At 31.8% G+C, this 24,598-nt stretch overlaps 1 protein-coding gene across 3 annotated transcripts in view; it reads left to right on the top strand.

Annotated features, from left to right (window-relative positions):
- Positions 1-24,598, top strand: part of LOC127708950 (uncharacterized) — a 172,971-nt gene that overhangs the window by 70,056 nt on the left and 78,317 nt on the right. Inside the window, exons 2-7 of one of the 3 annotated variants that reach the window (XM_052214161.1) lie at positions 5,394-5,529; positions 10,371-10,527; positions 14,741-14,785; positions 16,139-16,180; positions 19,046-19,195; positions 22,909-23,016. The exons of the other annotated variants lie outside the window; for them this stretch is intronic. Coding sequence (XP_052070121.1) covers positions 5,404-5,529; positions 10,371-10,527; positions 14,741-14,785; positions 16,139-16,180; positions 19,046-19,195; positions 22,909-23,016 — 628 coding nt within the window. The 5' untranslated portion in view covers positions 5,394-5,403. The remainder of the gene's footprint in view (positions 1-5,393; positions 5,530-10,370; positions 10,528-14,740; positions 14,786-16,138; positions 16,181-19,045; positions 19,196-22,908; positions 23,017-24,598) is intronic. 3 annotated transcript variants of the gene reach the window in all.

Here is a 24,598-nt window from a genome sequence, read left to right as displayed (position 1 = left end):
CAAACAACAACATATTTTCACAACAGTTTTCAAAATGTTTCTTAAGGACAGCCCATTTTGTGTTTGCCCAACTGCCCACCACATTTTAAACAGGACCGTACATAACATCATTGTCCTCGTGCATTTTCATCCACCGTGACATCCGTTTTATATCTGTCAACCACATTGTATTACCTTATTACAAAAGGCTGATACCTTTTTGATAAATGTCCAAGAAGGTATATGCCATCCGCATTCACTTAAAGTAGCACTCTGGGTAAAAGGCTGATACATTCCCCCGCCTAAAGCTATCACCTGCTTTGAAAATGTTGTTTTTTTTTTTTTTTTTTTTTGCTTTTGATCCGTTCCTGGTGTAGAACATGTGGATTATCTGATACCGTTAAACTATCTTTAATGTTACAGACCAGTTGTGGTTAAGTGGACTGTCAATTTCCCTCTTATTACTCCATTCTTTGAATGTTACATAGTTCATACCAGGGTCTCGTTCCTAAGTAAAAATTATGTCAGGATTTTTGCATAAGAATGAGATGTACACCTACTGTAATCGCATGGAAATATCTTGTTCATGATGCATGAGAGCCTCTAAAAAATTCTGCTATTCATTAAGTATTATGTTTCCTTGATTGAACACTTTTTCAACCACTGTTTTCTAACCAATCACATGAGGTTCTCAACGATGCCATGTCTATGCTATTTATATATGAAGACCAAAAATCAAAACTTTTCTTTGTTCTGCTAGAAATATGTTTGCCCAGTTCCACTGTTCCGATTTTGCAAAAGCAAAAAACGATTAATCACAAGTGATAATTGATACATGTCTCGGAAAAAATAAACACATTGCTGGACTGTATTCATGGAATGTCGAATCGTTGTGACAGATTTGATTTCTTCCTGAACCATTGGTGAATGCGTACTGATATATAAAGGCGGATGACCATTTGTCTTGGCTCTACATGCATGGAATGGTGTCCAGACATATTTAATGTGTTCATTGTCAACTGCTTCAAGCCATGTTAACAAAATTATTTGCTTATTTATACCATATGAGAATATAGTTTCACGATTGACTAATTTAACAGATTTCCATACATGTATATCTGGTTAGACAATTGACATAGTGCATGTCCATAAAACATTTATTATTAGATGCAATTATAATACGCATGGTTTTATTTGGTTAGTATTAAGGATATATCTTATTATATAGTAAAATATATTCTACGTTATAACAATAATATGACCAATTTTGCTGGCGCATAATATATTGGTTAAAGTACAAGAGGTTATAAGTGAAATGCATATATTTCAAAGCAAAAGGTTATGACGAATTTGCCAAGTTAGACTAAGAAAAGGCTGAAATATGGAAATTGTCGTACTATGTAACGATTCTTTAGCCGTATTTGAACTCTTGTTGTTGTCAATATTGTCAACGGTTGCTGTTTTAAACCTACAGGTTTCGTGGGAAGAACCACATATTCCATTTTGAATGTTTGTTACTATGTAACGATTCTTTAGCCGTATTTGAACTCTTGTTGTTGTCAATATTGTCAACGGTTGCTGTTTCAAACCTACAAGTTTCGTGTGAAGAACCACATATTCCATTTTGAATGTTCCATTAATGGAATCTTCTAGTACTGTAGATAAATAGATAATTCGATCATTCATAAACGACAGGCGTAAACTGTACATTTTGTCATTAAGTACCTCCTTTCCTGGTTCTAGCATCAAGTAGAAGGCCTTAATACATTATGAGATGGTTTTAGTCCAGCTGAATGTAATGTTAAAGAAGAATAGAGAAATAAAACAAAAGTAACTTTGAAATGGATAGCGTCGTATTTGCCTCAATGCATTAACTGGACTGCATCTGAAGATTTGGCCAAACGATTATCAACTAATGTCTTTAATGATTGTTGAAAAGACTTTCGCCTTCATCGTGTCTTTTTGAACTACCTTCATGTGCATTTTTTTTCAAGTATCGATGTCATACAAACAGATTGTTGCGGTCGCTTGTTAATTGCAACTAAACAGAAGAAGCAAGCATCTGCCTTGTTAATGGCCTGGCAAGCCTGAGATTGCTGCAATTTTTAGATCATTAATGTGTCCTCTTCCAGATAATCACAGCGAAAATATACATTTTTATTATGTCTAGCTTAAATATTGGAATAACTCCAGTGTCTATACGTGCTCCCTCGATGTAGACGACTGTTCTGCAAAAATGGTACCGTTACTATGATTTTCTATACTTTCCTCACAAATTTTTTGACGTTTGGCTTTAGTATATAAATGAGCATACACTTGGTATTATAGGGCATTAGGTTTTATTGTCAAAACAATACACTTTGTAACCTTCTATAAGTGAATTTTGTTGATTTTGTATATCTTATGGCGCCCATCTTGGAAAAAGCCGCCATTTTGAAATTTCAAGGTGGGTTCATAGCTTATATTGTTTGAAACACGAAGAACTATTACCATGTCAAATTTTGTGCTTTTATCATCAAACCCAGAATTTTGTCACCGATCCGCTGGACTATAACAACGCAGTTTGACTTAGTGTGTAACTATGATGCATGTCTCGTTCTCTCTTAAGCAATACATAACAAGGTTGTACTATCATTAAAATTAGTACACATTTAAAAAAAAAATTATGCATTTCAAATACATTTCAATATATCTTTATATATAGGTGAATCCAACCTCTTTCAATACCAGAAGACGTCGGAATATACTAACATAGATACGAACTTTTATTATTTTAAAGAATAGAGCAATATTCTTAGGGATTTATAAATAATATTCTTAATATTACAAAGGATTATAAATGCTCTTAAATGTGTATAGCATAAGACTATATATGTTATGAAGTTGTTTTAGTATTTACAATGAAATAACCTAAAACATATCATATTTCCACCAGATTGAATACTTTTAAAAGTTTAATCATCTTTTACATGATATGTAGAACAAACATGTCCTTTTTTTTAAAGAGGCCGTTTGAAGATCTTACATATGCAATTATGCTGAGAAACTCTGATTCTCAAAATTGTCGCTTTCTACAATCAGTGGTAGTCCTCGCTAGCATCATAAAGGAAATTGATACATTGTTCATCGCTCTTATAACAATATACCAACTTCACTTGCATATGGGATATACATTTCCTAACTTATTCGGTATTCAAGAGCTTGCAGCTGCTACTCAGACTTTGTAAAACATCACCAGTGTCTGAGCAGAAAGTTGATGAACCAGGGTTATGTCAAAGAACGTCTCGTCCTTTTTCTAAAAAAGTTCATCGGAAGGTACCAAGACCCTGTTGATAAATATTCCGTATCTACTTCACAAATAATACACGATGGTCTTGAAGTATAGATTCTGGGTACTGACGTTGTTTATCATCTTAATAACGTGTTATAGTATTCTTTTATTTGTCTTTTTGAATATTACTTTTACTGTTTAATTTATTTTTGATGTTATTCATTTGACGTGACTCGGTACTTATACATCCCGTCATTGTGTTATTGGGCTATGGTAAATTTTTGTATTCTTGTCTTTCATTTTTGCTTATGTGCTTTGTCTATATGCCTTTTTTTGTTTTGTTTATTTGTTACATATTTGTCTGTTTTCATAGTGATTAAGATTATAACATAATGTTGACTGTTATACCCCTATTTTGACATTTTTACCTATTATGTCTGTTTGTTTTGTTCACACATCATTGTCAATATAATGGAATTTTATGCGACTGTCATACAAGTGAGAGGTTTAGCTAGCTATAAAACCAGGTTTAATCCACCAGTTTCTACATTAGAAAATGCCTGTACCAAGTCAGGAATATGACAGTTGTTATCCATACGTTTGATGTGTTTGAGCTTTTGATTTTGCCATTTGATTAGGGACTTTCCGTTTTGAATTTTCCTCGGAGTTCGGTATTTTTGTGATTTTACTTTTTCCTTGTTACACTTGTACATTGGAAGGTTCTAAGTACAATTCTTGCAATGATGATCATTTTATCATGTTTATTTCATATTATATTTACAAAAAAATTCCTAAAACTATTACCTTAATATAATCCGACAGGACCATGTAATTACAATAAATGCTGTGACATATCTATTCTACCACAATGTAACTGTTAATACTATTGAAATTTATAACATTGATAAATACTTGTTGCGATATTGCCTCACGCTTCCACAACAATTACTCTTACATTCATTGAGTTCTTTACATGTACATTAGTTCACCGTCGTGTATTCATATTTACAATCCTTCCTTGCGCGATAACATCCTGTGAAATATCCTAACTATCATAACAATGTCATGTATGTGCCAATGAACCTCATTTCGTGTGTTTTTAATGTTATAAATCAAAGGAAATACATCATGAAGCAAATGAAAGACACACAATATACAGTGAAATGACTTTTCAAAGTATCCTTGGATATATGAATATGATATAAATCACTACTCAAAATCCGTAGACACTTTTAACTAACTAAAATAACTGTATTATTAACTCTACCTTATATCGGTATTTAAACTATGTCACTGTGTATTCTCCTCCTTTAGATTAAGTTCCAACCTTTAGTAGAGCGTCTAACATCTCTAATTGTTCATTTGTATTTTGCCATCTAAATTTTAGTACTGTATATTGTGTTTGCTTTATTTGGTTCATGCTTTATTTCCTTTCATTTATAACAGTCTTGTTTTCATTTGAATTATCAAATTTTAAAATTATTGCACCTCACTAAAACAAGTATTGTCCATATGCATTTAAGAAATTCCTTTATTTGATTTCGCTTTCTGCATTTACTTCATCTAAGTTAGACTTATTATAGTCATGTTTCAATCTTCGAACTACTCTGCCTCGGCATTTTGTTTTTGTTTTACAAAAATTGACCTGACAAAGCTATATGTGCCAAGAATATTTTCAAATTCAACTTCTTTTCTGCTCCCGAATGACACAGTGATCTTTTCTTATCATAAGCAGAAAACGCCTTTCTCGTCAAACTAAGACTGTTAATTTAAAGCAAACAGCTACATTAGTAATACTGATTATCTACCGGTGGACAATAAGAACATAAATTAGTTTTCTATTGTAGCTAATACTCTTAATACTGTGCATTGGAGTAAATATTGAAAGACATTTTGAAAATGGCCATTGTGTGAAATAAATTCAAGGAAAGTTTGCCATGCCCAATTTATATACCTTTTGGTTTAGAAATTTAATTTTGTTTTCATCGATATGGTCCCCTATTCATCTATTTTTTTTTTATGCCTATTTTATATCTGAAATATTGAATTTGATGTGTTGAATTTTGATATGAATAAAGATGTAATGAAACGTCATAATAACGATATTTATTTACGTATATTATTTATGAACATATTTTGTCAGACAATGAAGAATGACTGATACACCTGTATTAGATCAACTTAACAGGGATGCTGGTGACGAATATCCACCTGCAGATGAAGAAAGTGGGCTGCAGAGTACCCCTCCCAAAGAAACAAACGGTTGTGGTGCTATAAAAGTAAGTAAGCTATAATCCAAACCATAAAAGTTTTAGTCCATATTGTACAGTTCGGTCTCTTGTAAATTCACCCGTATTTGTCGGATAGAATGCGTTGTATGTAATCAATTATATTGTTGTAGTTAATAAACGATATAACATGAATATTATTACAGTTTATTATTATATGGTATATCAATGTTCGCGTTGGTCTTCTACTTAAAATAACAATCACACTAATGTTCAAAAGTTTAAACAACACAGTAGAATGACAGAGGATCTGGACAACTTGAAGGCGTGTACGTGTACGAACATTCTGTTGAATATTGACTTTCTATTTATTGTAATCCAAGAGTAAAGTATTTAAAATGTATACGTGTTTTCTTGTAAACTATTGGAATATGTAGTTTTATCATGTCATTACTTAAAATACACAATGCCAACCTAATGCAAAGTATAGTGTTCAATTAATATCCACTGTGAATAACAAAACAACTCATTGGATTTCAACAATATTTTAACATACTTTGATATAATATATAGAATATGACATTCATTAAATTGCAAGATAGAAATACAGTAAATTAACCAATTGAATCAATTATAGTTATCCCAGCTTAACTCTTATGTCTGTTTGTTTTGTTCACAAATTGTTGTCAATATAATGGAATTATATGCGACTGTAAAACAAGAGAGAGGTTTAGTTAGCTATAAAACCAGGTTTAATCCACTATTTTCTACATAAGGAAATGCCCGTACCAAGTCAGGAATATCAAAGTTGTTTTCCATTCGTTTGATGATTTTGAGCTTTTGATTTTGCCATTTGATATGGGACTTCCCGTTTTGGATTTTCCTTGGAGTTCGGTATTTTTGTTATTTATTGAACAGTAAAACGCCGTTTCGTTGACGTTTCAACATGATTTCCTTACTATATTGATGCCAAAACATATTTATCTTAAATTTTACAAGCTAAACTCTTATTGTCAGTGTTGATCAATTTTGAAATATGGTTGTAAATTTTCCATGTTATTTTTAAAATGTGATCAGTTCTTTAATTTCATAATAATTTACTAACTGATAGAAAATATAAATAAGATGTGGTATGAGTGCCAATGAGACAACTCTCCATCCAAGTCACAATGTATAACAAGTTAACAATAGGTCAAAGTACGGTCTTCAACACGGAGCCTTGGCTCACACCGAACAGCAAGCTATAAAGGACCCAAAATTACTAGTGTAAAACAATTCAAACAGGAAAATCAACGGTCTAATCTATATAAAAACGAGAAACGAGAAACACCTATGAACCACACCAACAAACGACAACCACTGAACAACAGGCTCTTGACTTAGGACAGGTGCATAAAAATGCAGCGGGTTTAAACGTTTTAACAGGCGTCAACCTCTACCCTAACCTGAGACAGTAGTGCAACATTACAACATAAAAAGTAGTGTTGTCAACGGTTAATCGGTTAACCGGTTAATCGTCGGAAAGACCGAATATCGAATACTAAAAACGCTAACCGGTTAACCGGACCTTTTTTTCAATTTTAACAGATTTGAGATAAATGTGTATTGAAATCATTAATTAATTTTTAAAATGATAGTCTTGCTAATGGTTTATTCCTGGTTTGCCCACATTTAATTATACCAATTATCTATTAGTAAAGAAAACAAAAAAGACAAAAGGTTTAATGAGCATACAATTGTATAGTCTGTTCCAACTTAATAGATTGATAGTTTATCTGTGTTATCTATATATTCAGGTATTTTTCATTTTGTAGTTCCGTTTTTATTTCTATAGATAAATGATAAATAAATCAAACATTTTTTTTCTCAATAATTTATCATCAATTCAATTGATTCATTTGACATACAACTAACTACAAAACAATGGCGTTCATTTATAAAAGTGTCTTGATAATTCATCAGTTTCTAAATGATTATGATGTAAATAGACCAATATATGATCAAATTTTCTTTTATTGCAAACATAATTTATATTATTAATGAATCAAATTTATACATGCATTGCAAAAGGAAATAAATAAAGCACTATGGTAAAAATAAGTAATATGGGGCACTTGTGACCAGCCATGAGATTTTGGGTGCAAATGAGGTCCATGGTGCAAAATGAGATTTTTTTCTATGCAAACGCACCTATGTGTAAGAGAAACATTACTGCAAAGTTTCAGAGTGATATGGGCTGTAGTTTTATAAGAAATGGCCTTTTGTAATGTTATCTCAATAGTGAAAAATGACAATTTTGCCCTTCTTTCTGGTATTTGGTGAAAATTAAAAAAAAAAACAGAATACAACAACTGTGTTTGTTTTTATTTCTGTCCTATTGAAATGAAACACTGGGCTGTATTCCAAGTTAGTTTACGTATGTTAATAGTCTATATATCTAGGTTAAACAATTAACACAAAGAAATGATATCCTGTCAACATATCTCTTGAAGTAAAGGATTTGAAATATATATATATTTAATAATCCTCATAATTTATTGTTAAGGCAATGCTGGGCATGTAATTTTCCCATTTTTTTATTTACAATGTCCAGTTAATTTACAGTGTCCACATTTCCTTTTTTTTGTCATTTTCTATTGGTTATTTAGCAAGTTCAGTTATGACACTATAGGCAATGCATGGGCAAGCTTCATTATAAATACAGTATGGTGCTACTTCTGTGTGTGGAATCATTAACAGCTTGAATGTAAATTTCCGAATAAAATAAAATAAAAAAAATAAATACGGTGAACAATTATATAAATAAAAAGAATTTTAAATGACACTTATTCATGCTCAAGTTTCATTAATCTACTTTTTACATATTTTGTTTTCGGAATGAACTATTTGTTAACAATTTTTTAAAATGTTCGATAATTTGTCAATCTAATAAACATTTTTTTTGTATTTTTTTTTTTTAAATATTTGTCAAATTCATTCAATTTTCTGGTAAATGTATAAAATATCTTTGCACATTTTCCTTGATTTAATAGTTAAATTAAGGTGGCTCGGGTGTCTTCCTCCATCTTGGATTTTGAAGTAGTAGATAACGTTGGTCTAGATCTTTGATGAAATGTGCAAATTTTGAGATTATTATGTAATTTATGTGTTAGATTTTTGATGTAAATATATAAAATTGTGTGTTTTATCATAATTACGGCTGTAATTTTTCAAAAACACCATATTAGTGTTTGATTAATTTTTTTTCAACTTTGCCAAATAAGGGGAGATAACTCAGATAAAGTAATTTTTATAATAGAAAGTGTTGTGAATTTACCTATTTTAATTTGTAGCAGGAAAACAAATTCGGTGACCCCATTTTTTCTTTTTCTTATCTGAAATCATGTTATAAGAGCTATCTTCTCACATTATATCTTAAAATTCTATCATGTAGTTTTCTTTTTATCACACAAAATTTGATTTTCCTTGCATAATCTATACAAAATCTGACAATTTTGCACAACCTGTAGCGTGAAAAAAAGTCCGGTGATCCATACTTTTTATTATATTTTTGAAAAAAGCGCGATAAAAACTTCATTTTGACAAATTATTAAAAAATTCTATCAATTTTAATTAAGACGCCCTAGTCACCTTAAGTATTTGTTATAAAATTTTACAGGTAAAATTTTACTATAATTCAGAAATAAACTATAATTGCTAAAACAACAAAACACCCTATGTTTTTATAAACCTGCAATTAAATGTGGGCAAACCAGGATGAAACCCTTGCTAATTAATTTGACAGATTAATTGTCCATTATATTGATTACTATTGTTAACCTTGAAAACACTCCAATTTTACAAAATTAATTAACACATAGACAACTTTTATATCAGCTAGGGGCAAGATAGTCTAAAGTAAACATAATTAACGTACATGTATTGTGAACAGTTGGTAGCTGATTAAATTTTACGATTTATTTCATCATTTTACTTCAAAAATGGTAAAACTCAAATTATGTGAATGGAATTAATGTATATTATTGTGTGGTACGAGTAACAAGCTTAATAAACTCAAACTGAAACACTCCACAGCATGTTCTGGGACACCAGAGAAAATGAAAAAATCACCAGTTGTAGACATTATTAATCCGATGATATTAAAACGATTTTCATCTTCTAAATCTGAAGTTATTACAAATGCCATAGTAGACGCCAAGGTAGTGTTGGATTATCAAAAATAAAACTTTATCAGGACTGCTCAAAGCCAAGCCTTATAATGTCAAACCATAACCTTAAATTCATCTTATTATAAAACCATGCATTTGTAGAGTACTGAAGACCTTTAAAACATCAATTTGACTATCGGTTAACCGGTTAATTGGTAGAAAGATTGTCCAAGTAACCGGTTAGTCAATGTAGTAGATGTAATATATTTTACGTGTACTTGTTGGAAGTTTGTAATTAGTATTGGATTTTATATATATTGATAACGATCCTGTATTAGGATTTTAAATCAATTGATAATTCAACTTATGATCTTCGACAATAAACTAGGAATCGCATTTAGTCTAAAAAAAATGTCTCTACCATCACAATCTAATTTCAAAAATGACAAAAAAAAAACAAAACTGTGGTTTATGTTTATTTATGATTTTTTGTGATTTCCTCGAAAACTGAACAGATTTATTAAAAATTGTAGTATAGAGGTATCTTCTTTTCATTAAGTTTAAAAAAAAAAAAAACACGGGAATGTCGATTCATGTTCGGGAAAGCAATGTTCAGACATATTACGAATATTGGGTGAAAAAAAATCTTTTATTTACAGGTTATATTGAACCCTATCCCCATCCTATTTGAATATATTCACAACACTAGTTAAAACATCATCTTATTTATTATTATTATTGTAGAGCAGATATGTTATTCAATGGATACCTTCCATATTTGTTTTTATAAGTCTGGTGTTGGCTGTATGGGCATTAGCTGTATATCCGTCATTGTACTGTAACTCTACCCAGCCGTCTGGTTCACATTCGTCGTCTGTGAGGACACCAGATAACTTTAAAGGTAAACGATAGTATTTCACACGATGAAAGCAAAACATTTTTTTAACTATAAGAATATTTACGTCCTTTTTTATAATGTATATTTTATGTTACACTTTTCAACGTTTATATGGCTAAATGCAACACTGACGAGATATTTTCAATGCGCATTGAATTATTTTTACTATCCTGTAATTCCATAATATAACAATGTAAAATGGTCTAATATAGATATTATTATATAAGTTGCTTTTGAAAATCAACACACAAAGAATATATCATGTTATATATACCGATAAAACCGAAGGAAGACAAAGGTCACTAGACAATTTAAAACCACAAAGACGCATGCAAACATTGGACAACATTTTTAATGATGAAGTCACAAGTTTAATCCGATGAAACTTATTATGATACTTACAAAGGATAACATGCAGGAATTACCAAACATACAACGAACCAACTAAACCACACACAACCGACTCCTCCAAAAAAAATAAAGGTACAAATAACAATTTATATTTACCCTTTTTCGGCCTTTTGTAGCTTACTTTACTGTATGGGTTGTTTTAGTTCTTTATTGTAGGTCGCACGGTGACCCAAAGTTGCTAACGTATACGACATTCCGTCTCTGGTGGAAGGTTGTTTCATTGACAATCACACCAAATTTTCTTATTTATATAATGAAGAACATACGGTTTAGATAGCCTGACTTGGTACCGGCAAAAAATGTGTCCGGGTTAAACAATTTTTATGTGCACGCACACATACAAGAATAAGCCGCACAGGAGAGTAAAAAAGTTACAGGATAACCACTAAATTACACAAGCACATAATTTGGATAGACGGATTAAAATTTGCTAACTATTACTGGAAGCTAGCTTATGTAGCAACATCTGTTAGTTGAATACTGCCGCTCAAGTAAATAGAATAATAGTAAAAACAAAACTCCCTACAGGTTTCATGAAGTCTCATCACATAATTCAATTGAAATCGGCAGTATTTTTGAGAAACCAGTAAGTATCAAAAATCGTAAGACCATCGGAATAATAACCATTTAATCGTTTTAGTAACCAGTATATCACCACTGTAGCCCTTGCAGGTGTAAGATTTCAGAATTTATTCGAGTTTAAATATACATTTTTTTTCATTTTTTTATTTTGTTTACGACATATCAATAAAACGGTTAACAAAAATCGTGAGTTCTACATATAAGATACTGATAACAACTGTTAATTTTTTGGAAAGTATTCAAAAGTCTCTGATATATGCAACCCTGTTAATGTAACGTTTATGTTAATACAAGGTTATAATCAAAACATTGAGCTACATTATAACATACTCTAGCAAATTGTACTTTTCAAATGTACGCGCCGTATGGGATGTAGCAAGAGGTATATCGCCATCCAAAAAGGAAGTTTGTAAAATTGAACAAGATTTTACCCTGAATTTTCCACTTAACACCAGTACTGTTATATCTAAAACGGACAATATTCATTGTTATTGTAATTTTTAACCTGATTTCAAAGGGAAATATTAGTTTAGTGATGTACAGCGGGCGGGCAGCTTTTATCGTTTTTGAGTTGTAGACCATTAAGTAGCGCAAATGATACTTAGAGCGTTGTCCGTGCAATTTTTTGAAAACGCTTCGACGAAATCTTTTCAAATTTAGATATGTTGTTTCCTGTAACGAAATAAAGGTCAAGATCGATTTTCACGATTTCAACTTTAATCGTTCTTGAGTTGTAGACCTTCAAGTAGCAAGAAGTGATACTTAGATTGATTTTGGCCTTTCCATTTCTGAACCCTACAAAAAATCTTATTTTTATTATTATTATTATTGATCATGTTTGGGGGTCCAGATTGCAAAATTTCGTTTTCCTGCAGGAATATCCGGTTTGCTGTCAATATTACAACCTCTTGTATTAATCTCAATCTTTTGGATAAATACATCCTGCATATTTAATCAACTAGTTAATATTAACAGAAAGTACATATCTTAGGTATGTGTTCTTATTGTTTATAATTTTAATTCATTTGTCGGATTTTTTTCATTTTCCATTTCTGAAATGTTTCTATGAAAACAAATTCACAACAGAATGGAAAAGGATCATCATTCAGATGTGCGCAATTGGGACCCATACTTTGGCGATATAAAACCAAACAATAATGAACAAAAATATTGTCAAGCAATAAATTTAAAGAATAGCTCATGTCTGCGCATATCCATGAACAATGACTGTCTAAAGAAAGACCAGTTATTATTGCAATAAGTTAATTATTTAAAATCAAGGAATATATCTCCTTTATGCAATACTTAAGGTCCTTAAAGTTATGTCAGTTCTTAAACGTTTGTAATATGGTTTGGGTTTTTAAATAATTTGGCCTCGTGCATTTTAGAATTCATGAATACCAAAAGAGTGGCCTTATCATGCCTTGTCTTTCTTTTTCACGTAAGGCTTGAATGTATCACAAAATTGTTCTGCTTAATGAGCTTAAACTAATGCAAATTTGTATTTAATACATTAAATTGAAATATATGGAAACAACTTCGACCAATACTTAATAAACTCATCATAGAAACCAGGATTTAAATTTGTACGCAAGATGCGCGTTTCGTCTACAAAAGACTCATCAGTGACGTTTAAATCAAAAACGTTTAAAAGGCCAAAAAAAAAATACGAAGTTGGAGAGCATTGAGGACCAAAAAATCCGAAAGGTTTTGTCAAATACAGCTAAGGTAAACTATTCCTAGGGTAGAAAATCCTTCGTATTTCAAAAAATTCTAAGTTTTGTGAACAGTTAATTTATTATTATGACCATATCAATGATAATTCATGTCAGCAAAGAATTGCTGACTACTGGGCTAAATGTTATATATTTATTTTCAAAATCATCTTTACAAGTTAATACGTGTTGACTTATTATTTGAGTCTCATAAACAGCCTGTTAACGTTAATCCATTGTCTAATTGTTGCTACATTTGAATCACTAATTCAATTTCTCAACACACCAACAATTGTAGGTTTCCCTTCATTTCCAATGTGTTATTGTTGTTAAATTTACTTGGAACATATCGTTGAATTTAACTGATACTTCTATGCCTGATCATTGGTGACTTTTTTAACCGTAGTTCATTATAAATTTAAAGAAAAAGAAATAAAACAAACATCACAAATCTCATTTCAACAATGATATAAAACAGAAGGCTATGTAACAGAAAATACTCGGCTGAATTTAAAACAAAATAGATGTGTCGGAACGACACGAATGGCCCCGTCTCAAAAAGTTGAAAAATCTGCAATTTCAACAACACATGTGGACACAAACATGCATGGATAGTATCCAGCTCTCAAGACCAATACTAGTTTGATGAAAAATTTCCTTGATCACTGAGAAGTTAAATTTCAAACTATCAGCAAACAGGAAGCGGATGCACTGCAGATCTAACAAGATGTGTTGAAACGACATGAAAGTCAGCATAGCGGAACGAAACATAAACTTGATCTGTAACTCATCATGGTAGATTCACATATCAAAAATCAGCGCAAAATCTGAAGGCGTATAGAAAAAAAGTCCGTATAACTGTGATTTTCAACTATTTTCAAAGTCCTAAACCCGTAATTTCGGCAAAAATCAGCAGAGCGGAACGAAACTTAAACTTGATCTGTAACTCATCATGGTTAACTCACATACCAAAAATCAGCCCAATATCTGAAGGCGTTTAGAAAACAATTGCATACAATGGTTTGTTGCGGAATGACGGAATGACGGAATGACGTAAGGACGGAAAGACGGACAAGGGTAAAACTATATGGCCCCGACAACTTTGTTGAAAAATGTCAAAACAAAAATACCGAACTCCAGCGTAAATATATAAATAGGAAGATATGGTATGATTATTGCAAATGGGACAACTATTAACCAGAGACCAAATGACGAAGATGTTAGGAACTGTCACCCATTGCTGACGATCCAATAGAGGATGCACACTTTGACACCCGATCTGACGGTTTGGTGTTGTTTTTTTTTTATTTGACCTTACTTATGAAAAACAAATTAATTTTGGGGGCTTAAATTCATCAAAACTTATATGTTTAAACAGGACTATAACAAACCTGATTGCTGCATTGTCACAACTAGCATTTAGTGGACGTTAGCGATTGTTCAGCATAACATCGTCATATTGACATACACCAATTTTCAGTGACATATATCTTTTTTCTTTTCCATAGAAAGGACACATGTTTATTACACAGATGAGAGATACTTGAAAACACGTAAGTACGAGTTTATCATGTTCATTTAGTTCTTCATTATATAGCACTGTTGACCCATTGCACATTCAATTTTTATTGGAAAGTACATTAAAATACCTTTTAAGAGTTGTATCCCGTATCCTGTCAACCATTCATCTAAAATGATTAAGGTTGGCACAATGCTTTTCAAGATAAATGCAACTTTGCATGCAAAAAATACCAACATAAATAGGAGATATAAGGAACATGAACGAAAAAATAGCAAAGAAAAAAAAAATCAAAATCCGATAAATTCTGATGAGGGGGGGTGGGGGGGGGGGGGTGATACCTTGACAAAATCAACAAACAAATCCAAGATAAAATGGATATATTATTACAAACTTTTGGGCAAAAATTGTGATTATGATCCGTTTTTGAAATTATGCATAATAATTTCTATAATATTATGTAAAAGAAACTCGTTTCATATGATTTAAAGGAAATTATTGCAATGCATGCATATATACTAAACTAAGTCCTCTACGCACGGTTTTTTTTCCATGTATTCTGAATTTTATAACGTATTATCGACAAATGAATTCAATGATTGTTGATCGCAAGCTTATCAACTTTCAAGTTTGTTACCGAAGATTACCGGATCGTCACATTAATTAACAGTCAACACAGAATCACGGAGCACTTGAAAATGTGTGAATTGGTAAAGCGATGTTAAAAACATTTGTAATTTCCGTGCGTTCCCATTTGTTTATTTAACTTTTTCAGAACAGTTGTTAAATGTTTTGGTGTATTCAATTTATTCTTTAAGAATCAATTAATACTATCATCCTGCAAGTGCACGTTTGTTAACATATTTATATCACGATGTTTCTCTCGCACTTACGCTGTGCGGTGACCGAAGTTATTACGATATATAAACGTAGTTAAGGTCACTGCATACGGAAAAGTTTTGACGAATTAGAGCACGAGAAGACAATAATTCAATAGCAGTACATTTCTTGAAGATTTTGATAAGATAAAGGGTTTTTTTTACAAGAAAGGTCACGTGCATTAGTTTTACTGTAAAACATCAAAACCTATTCAAGTAATTTGAACATTTTTTGTTTTGTAGTACCATATGACTTTAATTAATTATGTTTTACTTTACTGTGAGTCAGAATTGACTCAGTGGTCTTCATGGCGGAGTGATCACCAAATGGGTAAGAAAAGATAGTGCTTTTGATTACATGTCGGGTTCTGGCTTAATAATAATGTGTCTGTTATACATGTAAATGTGCCACCGGTTATTCAGAATACACTATTTATACAATGTGAGTAATGTGAAGCATTCCTATCTATTCGAATACAAATTATGCATAAATACTTTTCTTACTATAGTTCCAGATAATTTGGATGAATATTGCAGACCAAAAATATATGGTGAGCATTCGTATGTAATGTAATTACAGCAGTCTAAATATTTTTTTGTTTTATGTTAAAAAAAACTAAACTTTAGAATCCATTATGAACATTTCCGTGTCTTAAATATATAGTAAGGAGATGTGGTATGACTGCCAATGCGACAATTATCCACCAAAGACCAAATGACGTAGATTTTGGCGACTATAAATCACCGTACGACCTTCAACAATTAACAATATTACAAACCGCATAGCATCGGACCGTATTTAAGGTCCCGACAAAATTAAAACAATTCAAACGATGGAAATGACGGCCTGATTTATATATAAAAAAAAAGTAAACACAAATATAAATAAATCCATATAAAGCTTAAACTTCATCAAAATGTACATAACTTGGCAATCATACCATATTACATTATTTTTATATAATGTAATTAGTACAATAAGTATATAGAATTAGATAAAACTGAAGGTCTGCCGCCCAACAAATTCATGCTAAGTCTTATGGATCATTAACGTTTGAATGAACGTATATAAAGTTATATAAAAAAATGTTCAGAGATAGTAACTAGAGGTTTAAAAGGTCCCTTTATGCATTAGGAGGAACTGAGCTTGCACTTATTAAAATATATAAAAGTTTCACAAATGGGCAGTATGATTTGTTAGTATTTGCTGATTCTAAAACACTATGGTTTCAAGATACTTTTTCATGAATTAGTGCAAAAAGAATTTACATTTCCGGTTGATCTCATTTTTTTTTAAAAAGTAAAGCAACAATACCGAAGTCCAAGATAAATTCAAAAAGGTCCATAAAAACTCATAAAATATTATCAACCAACTGAACGAATGAAAAACAACTGTCATATTCTTGACTTGGTACAGGCATTTTTCGAAGAAAAATGATTGCGCAAATCTGGTTCTATAGATAGCTAAAACTACCACTTGTATGACAGTTGATATAGTTCCGTTATATTGATAAAATTGGGTGAATATGTGGCTTTATCATATACCAATTTTTACTTATACATATTTTTCCTGTCCGAGGGTATCACTAGCCCAGTAGTTAGCACTTCTGTGTTGACATGAATTATCATTGATATGGTCATAATTATAATAAAAATAAAGGATTGTCAACCACAGGAATAGACTATTTTAGATGTAGTTGGCAACATTTTCGGAATTATAGGTCCTCAATGCTCTTCAACTTCGTTCTTTATTTGGCTTTCAGCTTTTTTTATTTGAGCGTCACTGATGAGTCTTCTGTAGATGAAACGCGCGCTTGTCGTACAAAATTGTATTCCTGGGTTCTATGATGAGTTTAATTATACCAATATGAAGCTATAACCAATAAATCATAAATTAGTTTCAAGGGGCCAACAACTATAAATGTTATCGGACTTGTAAAAAATGAATATATGAAATCTTTGCCATAATGTCCGCAGCATTTTGCTCCATTTGTTTCCCTTTTTGTCTGGCTCTTTTACTTTCAGGGGAATCTACAAAGCAAATTAGGTTTCAACATTGACCTTATTTTGAAGGTTGAAGATCCCAAGTCTCTGATATAAATGTATTAGAAGTTATTCTACCAAACACCTTATATTTTAAATATTCAAAGGGAGAAAAATCTTGTTGAAAGTCGCTATTGTACTTAGACCCAAATAAATTGGCTTTGCATCAAGTCGTTACTTTCAATTTGTGAAAAACATTACATCGATTACTTTTACGGTTTCCGAGCATTTGCAATTTTCGGCTAATGGTCAAAGGGCCTCATATCAAAGACTCAAGGTCTCTTTGACTTTAGTTTTACGTGTTTCGCCGACATAAAATTGGGAATGGAAATGGGGAATGTGTCAAAAAGACAACAACCCGACTAAAGAGCAGAAAACAGCACAAGGCCACAAATGGGTCTTCAACACAGCGAGAAAATCCCGCACCCGGAGGCGGGTTTCAGCTGACTCCTTAATAAAAATGTGTACTAGTTCAGTGGATATGGACTTCACACTAAACTCCGAAACATATAAATGAACTAGAATTAAAAAAAACATACAAGACTAACAAAGGCCAGATGCTCCTGACTTGGGACAGGCGCAAAAATGCGGCGGGGTTAAATATTTTTGTGAAATCTCAACCCTCCCCCTCTACCTCTAGCCAATGTAGAATAAACAAACACACAGCAATACGCACAGTAAAACTCAGTTCAAAAAAAGTCCGAGTCAAATGTCAATATAGGTAACAGAAAAAACTAAGCAAAATGACAATGATACATAAATTATCAAAGGTCAACTAGCAGTTACTGACATCTCGGCTCCAGACCTAAATTAAACTGATATAAAGATTATGTCTTCATCATATAAAAATCAAGAACAATCCCTCCCGTTAGGGGTTTAGTATCATAGCATCATAAAATATATGATAAGAACATAACCCGTATCATGTCAACAACTGGTTTTAGACTAAATGTGTTTATTTCCGATGCAAAGACCCTATGAGTGAATCAATATTTATTCCAAAATATGGCATCTTTAATGACCTAACAACAGTATCGTAACTATATACCATTTATGTAGAACAAACAAAATAGAAATATCTCTTTTAACGAGTCCGCAGATTGTTTTGGTCTAAATTTAATAGGTCATCAGAAGGAAATTATCAACATTTTAGAGAAAAACTTTGAAATTTCTTTTACTGTTTCTGGGGGAGGGGGGGATATTACATTCTGACTTGGCTGCATCTTAAACTAAGGCAATATTTGAAACATTATAATAGATTATGGTAAATTTCTCAATTGAGGAAGATGTGACGTGTCTGTTTATCGAAATTTATATTTTGTAGATTATTATTTTCTCTGATACAGAAAACTTTCACATTCTTTGTCTTTCAGATGGATCTGCGGCTCACGTGAATCTGTTGTTTCAGTGTCCTGGAACCCAGTGGTATATCCCTCAACGATGTTTGTGCGACTATAATACTACGTGTCTAAATGTAAACAATGCAACGACTACCCAGACCGATCATTATAGGAAAAGAAAATGTAAGTATGAAACCACTATTTCTAGTTTCATACTAGCTAATAAAACATCTGAGAGCAAATATGTTTCGTCTTCCTTCCTTTCCAGGAAAAGTAATATGTAAGATCTAAGCCGCAATAATCAAAAGTCATAATTCACAGACGGAAACGAACACTAGCCTATTGACGCACCCGGTCTCAAATCCAATCCTTTAAGATACCTGTGAATTTTGTTTGTCTATGAATTGTGACATTTAAAATCGTTAATCTATTTTATTTAGTTTGTTGATTTAATAGAATAGAACAGAATGAACATGGGGTATCCATCCATGACACAAAATCAGTATATGCACAACAAAAACATAAAATACAAATGAACAGCGCTTTTATTGCTAATCTTCATATATTGTTAATATTCATTAATAAGCCTGTTAAGAGAAAAAAAGATAAACACAAAAGAATTTGTGTAAAAAACATTTGGAATATCTTATTTCATAATAACGCCCTTAACTTGTGCAACAATGTTTTGGAAATGATTCATTTTTATGAACTTTTTATAATTTTAATTTAAAAACGGCATTTTTGTGGTATATTTATCTAATTTAAAAAATTCTAGCGGTAATTTGTTAAAACAAAATGGTACAAATAATCTACATACATGAGCAAGCCAAATATCATTTTAAAAAAATAAGGGTCAATGCACTCGTTTTCAAGCTAATGATTTAAATGAGTCGAAAAATGCCTCTTTTCCCAATATGTCACAGTTTGACGTTGCAAAAAAATAACATTTTACGTTAGCGACGTCATTATCTCCCCTGTAATTAATCGTATGACCTTAACGTAAAAATTTGGATTTGAATTGCTACTTTTTTATTTAAACTGCAACATAATATTTTTTTTATCAGAAATGCCTTTCAAAATCCGTACATATCGCATCATCTAAAAAAGTCAAGAAAAAACAAAATGATACCTGGAGCAGTACCTGTTTACCCTTCCAGAACACCGCATATCACCCCCGGTTTGTGTTGCTCAATATTATCTATGTTGTGTTTGTATACTGTTGTTTGTCTTTTTGGTCGAATTTTTTTTCAGGGGGAGGGGGGAGCATTTGCATTGTCAATTAATTTTCGATTATGAGTTTGCTTATCCCATAAGTATCTTTCCCCTTTCTTGTTTACTTTGACTTGGCGGTAAGTGTTACACTCCACCTATTGCGATTCATTCAAAATTCTCACCCAGTTGCAATTTATTTATCAAACCAAAATGTTCAACTGGTCAGAAAAAAAGACATTCAAGAAGTGAAAGGCAGTAACTTTTGAATTGCTAAAAAACCAAAACTTAAGCTTTGAAATTATTCTAAAATGGTGTTTTTTCTATGCATGCTACAAAGTTTTCTTAAAATCTAAAATATTTAGTGAATTATAACTAAAGCTTAAATACATTCTCTTTGAGTTTTAAAGGTAGATAAGATCAATATTTCGAAAGAGCAATGAAAGAGAAATGAGCACATAAAATTTACTGACTGGTTTTCTACATCAGTTTGGTTTAAATTTCTGGCCAGCTGAATAGTTTGGTTTTGTAAAATAGGGTCAGAAAATGAACTTCAATAGGAGGAAGAAATGCAGTCAAGTCACAGCAACATTGTATTTAGTTGAGTAAAATCAGGCGACAAACCATTTATTTGCGAAGCTGAAGCGTAGGAACCTGAAAAAAGAATTTAATGATATAGAAATATTCTACATCTGTAAAGACGAACGATTCGACCGACCTGATGTTCTGCATAACTTATGACTATAAGTCAAAAGTTACCTATCAAAAACAATGAAAGTCTTTCCCATTTTTTAATGAATAATTCAACAGTGCCTGAAAATATTGATAAAAAAGACGTCGTATTATTGAAAAAAGGGATCTACACATGAAATCACATTTGCGAGGTGCCAGTCTACATGCCTACTATGTCTAGTTTTATATAAATAAAGCCAACAGAAGTATACCGCTGTTCAATAGTCATAAATCGATTAAGCGAAAACAAATCCGGGTTACAAACTTGAATCGAAGGAAACACATCAACTATAACAGGAAAACAACGGAACAACAGAAACACTGAACTGCAACAAATAAAAACACCAACATACATAGAAACGGACTATTTGATAACAACTGCCCTATTCCTGACTTGGTACAGGACATTTTAAGAAAAATGGTGGGTTGAACCTGGTTTCATGTCTAGCCAGACCTCCGCTAATATGGCAATGTTAAAAATACCGCTAAAATGACAACATTACGTGACAGAAAAACAGTACAAATAAACGCAAGAATACTCAGGACAGAGAAATACATAAATAAAAAATATAACAGTACATTACAACATGTAAACCACAGAAAAACAACGGAAACCTCCCATGAATTAACGACAATACACCAGTACACCGTTTATGTTTCCATTTTCTGTCACTTGACCGTGTTATTAATGTAGTACTGCATTTTAACAAGGTATTTTTTCTTCCGTGGACACATTAAGGACTTCCAGAAAACGCCTATGTCCTGATATCTACAGCGCTGCATCCTGAGAAAGGTTGAAACTGTTCAATGGTTATCGAATAAATTCCTCTCCGTTTCAATAAAAAAAAATTAATAAATGGTCACCGTCACATTGCAAATTCTGCACACGGCCCTTGTGTTTTTTATCGTAGTTAGACGACATACTTTCGAATTTTGCATCAAATGTCATTGCATAGTATAAACACATGCAAACTGAATTGATACAGTATTTAATAACCCAGTGACATTAACGATTCTTCTAATTACCCGAATTGTTCGCGGTAACAGCTTGGTACATCAGAGGACCACATCAAGTGGGTGATAAGAATGTCGGTTTTTTTATAATTTTATAATTTTATTCTGATTTCATTGCTTTCCTGAGGAAGCCAACTTTATTTCAAGCATAGTGTGCTCTCTTCTAATATAACCTCCAAGATTAAAGCAAATACTTGTTAATTGTATTTCTCTAATTCTTCGTCAATTTATCCCTTTCTGCACCCATTGTATAAAAAAATTTAATCAACGTGTGGTTCGTTTGATCTCAGTTCTTCATTGGTTAAAATCCGATTATGACGTCGAATTTTCTTGCTTTCCTCTGAATTTCCTATTGTGACGGCATGAAAAAAGGCTACCATGCCTGATGACGTCACATAGAAAGAACACATCTTTTTGCAGATCATTCAAAAAGAAGGAATAACTTTGACTGCATATTGTTTGAAAGTCATTAGAGAAACAGATTCCACCACCAAATCTCGTGTAATACGATATTTATCCACTCTCGACAGTTAAATTTTAAATATTTAAAACGCTCGGCGAGCCTCGCGTTTTAAATTTGAAAATTTAACTGTCTCGAGTGGATAAATATCGTATCACACTCGATGCAGTGGTAGAATCTATATTTATCTACGTTCGTACGTACGTACATTACGCGTAACTGACTATTATTTAAATATTTCGTAAACCTTGTTAACATGAAATTGGAAAATAATACACAAATTATTTGAATAGATATTTTACGTTTTAATTAGTTAAAGTCCAATTGTAAATAAATCTTTTGATTAAATACTTTAAAACACATAGGGTGGGTAAGGACACCGTGGTTGTTAGGCAAATAAGGGAAACAATTGATTAATTCTCTATATGTTCTGAGGTAATTTGATGAAAATAATTACTGTTATTATAACATGTATTTACAGGTAAAACTTGTACAGATAAAGATCATTGTCCCTGTCAGAACTCCGGCAAATGTAGAGAATGTTCTGCTCATAATAAGTCTACATATGTGCGGTGTGACTGTATACCAGGTACACTAATAACTCTTATATAGGTGTAAAACCACCAAATCATAGTACTTCACACCCGGTTTCATACAAAAAAGGGTCGAAAAAAATCACTTTAATATATGACAGTTGTTGGAAATTAACCCTATATGTCATTGCAGAAAAAAATAAACACATATCTTGGGTGTTTCAAAGCACCTTTATTTTTTTTATTAGGTGTTTTTATGAAATACTTTGGAAAATTGTGTTGACACGGTTACTTTAGCTTGTAAAAAGGGGAAAAGTATGAACATTTGATTGGTTTACTTCCGATGATGGTTATTATCTTATATAAAGGCAACAGTAGTATACCGATGTTCAAAAGTCATAAATCGATTGAGAGAAAACAAATCCGGGTTACAAACTAAAGCCGAGGGAAACACATCAACTATAAGAGAAAAACAAAGTAACAACAGGAACACTTAAGTGCAACAAAAACAATGCAATGAAATTGTTTGTGAAAATTTCACTGTAGTTTTGGATAGGATAAAAGTTTACTCATGCCAAGTATTTTTTTATTTGAAAAAAAAGATAAATTTTGCACAAAATGCCAATTTAACATAGACTTATAGGGGGAAACAATGGTGGTATTACTCCTATTTAGGGAAGCTGCACATGCACCTTTGGCATTGTATGTACTCTCATTTTTTTTAATTTCATGCTATTTCACTCAAATATTGCAAACATAAAATATTCTGAGTGGATTGAGTCTCAAAAACATATTTAAGGGAATATTGCCTTGAAATATGGCTCTACAATGAATATAAGTAGGCAGAGCAAGGCGTAATCAGTGTTTACGGAGCTTTTCCTATATTGGGCTGTACGTATTCCTTAGTGATTCTTTAATAAATATACAGTAATAAGTACATGAAATGTTTTTGAAGCAGTGACAACAAATAACTTACTAAAAGAGAACCATTATACATGTATGTCCCTCTCTGGAACCCGGCGTTAACTTAAGTTTCACGTAAGGACTTATTGAAATCTCCATGGAGTCAGTAAACTTGTATATGGATAGTTCACTCAGCTTGAACACTTCAGTTACTCATGTATTATCACATTTCTTACATAAATGTGTGATAGTTACCCCCCAGAAGTTTGATTTAATAGCCACAAAGGTAAACTTTTGAGGGAATGAGAGGTATATTCGACCAAAAGGAACCTTATAATGAAGACAAAGAGGTACATTAGTGATGTTTATCATTTTAGAGTCATCTTTTGTATCAAATACAACTGTTTTTTGCAGATGATATGAATATTTGATCATTTATTTGTGAATTTATTAGTCAACACTATATTCTATCATGATGCGGATTATTTGGATTTTTCGATGAAAGTTTGCCCAACTTGCTGTAGTTAATGTCTTACATTATACTGAATTTCTCTCAAACTATTGAAATGATTATGACAAAACTTGACAATAATGTTTGAAATAACCAGTATTTCGCAGAAAAAAATCACATTTGTTGGCCTTCTTTAGGTGTAATACCACCAAATCGTAGTATGTCACATCCGGTTTCATACAAAAAAGATTCAAAAAAAATATTCCCTTGAATTTGATAGTTGT

The sequence above is a fragment of the Mytilus californianus genome, unplaced genomic scaffold (genome assembly GCF_021869535.1).
Source record: "Mytilus californianus isolate M0D057914Y unplaced genomic scaffold, xbMytCali1.0.p SCAF_7, whole genome shotgun sequence".
NCBI lineage: Eukaryota > Metazoa > Mollusca > Bivalvia > Mytilida > Mytilidae > Mytilus > Mytilus californianus.
The sequence above is the reverse complement of the archived record's forward strand: the minus strand, read 5'-3'. Positions and strand labels throughout refer to the sequence as shown.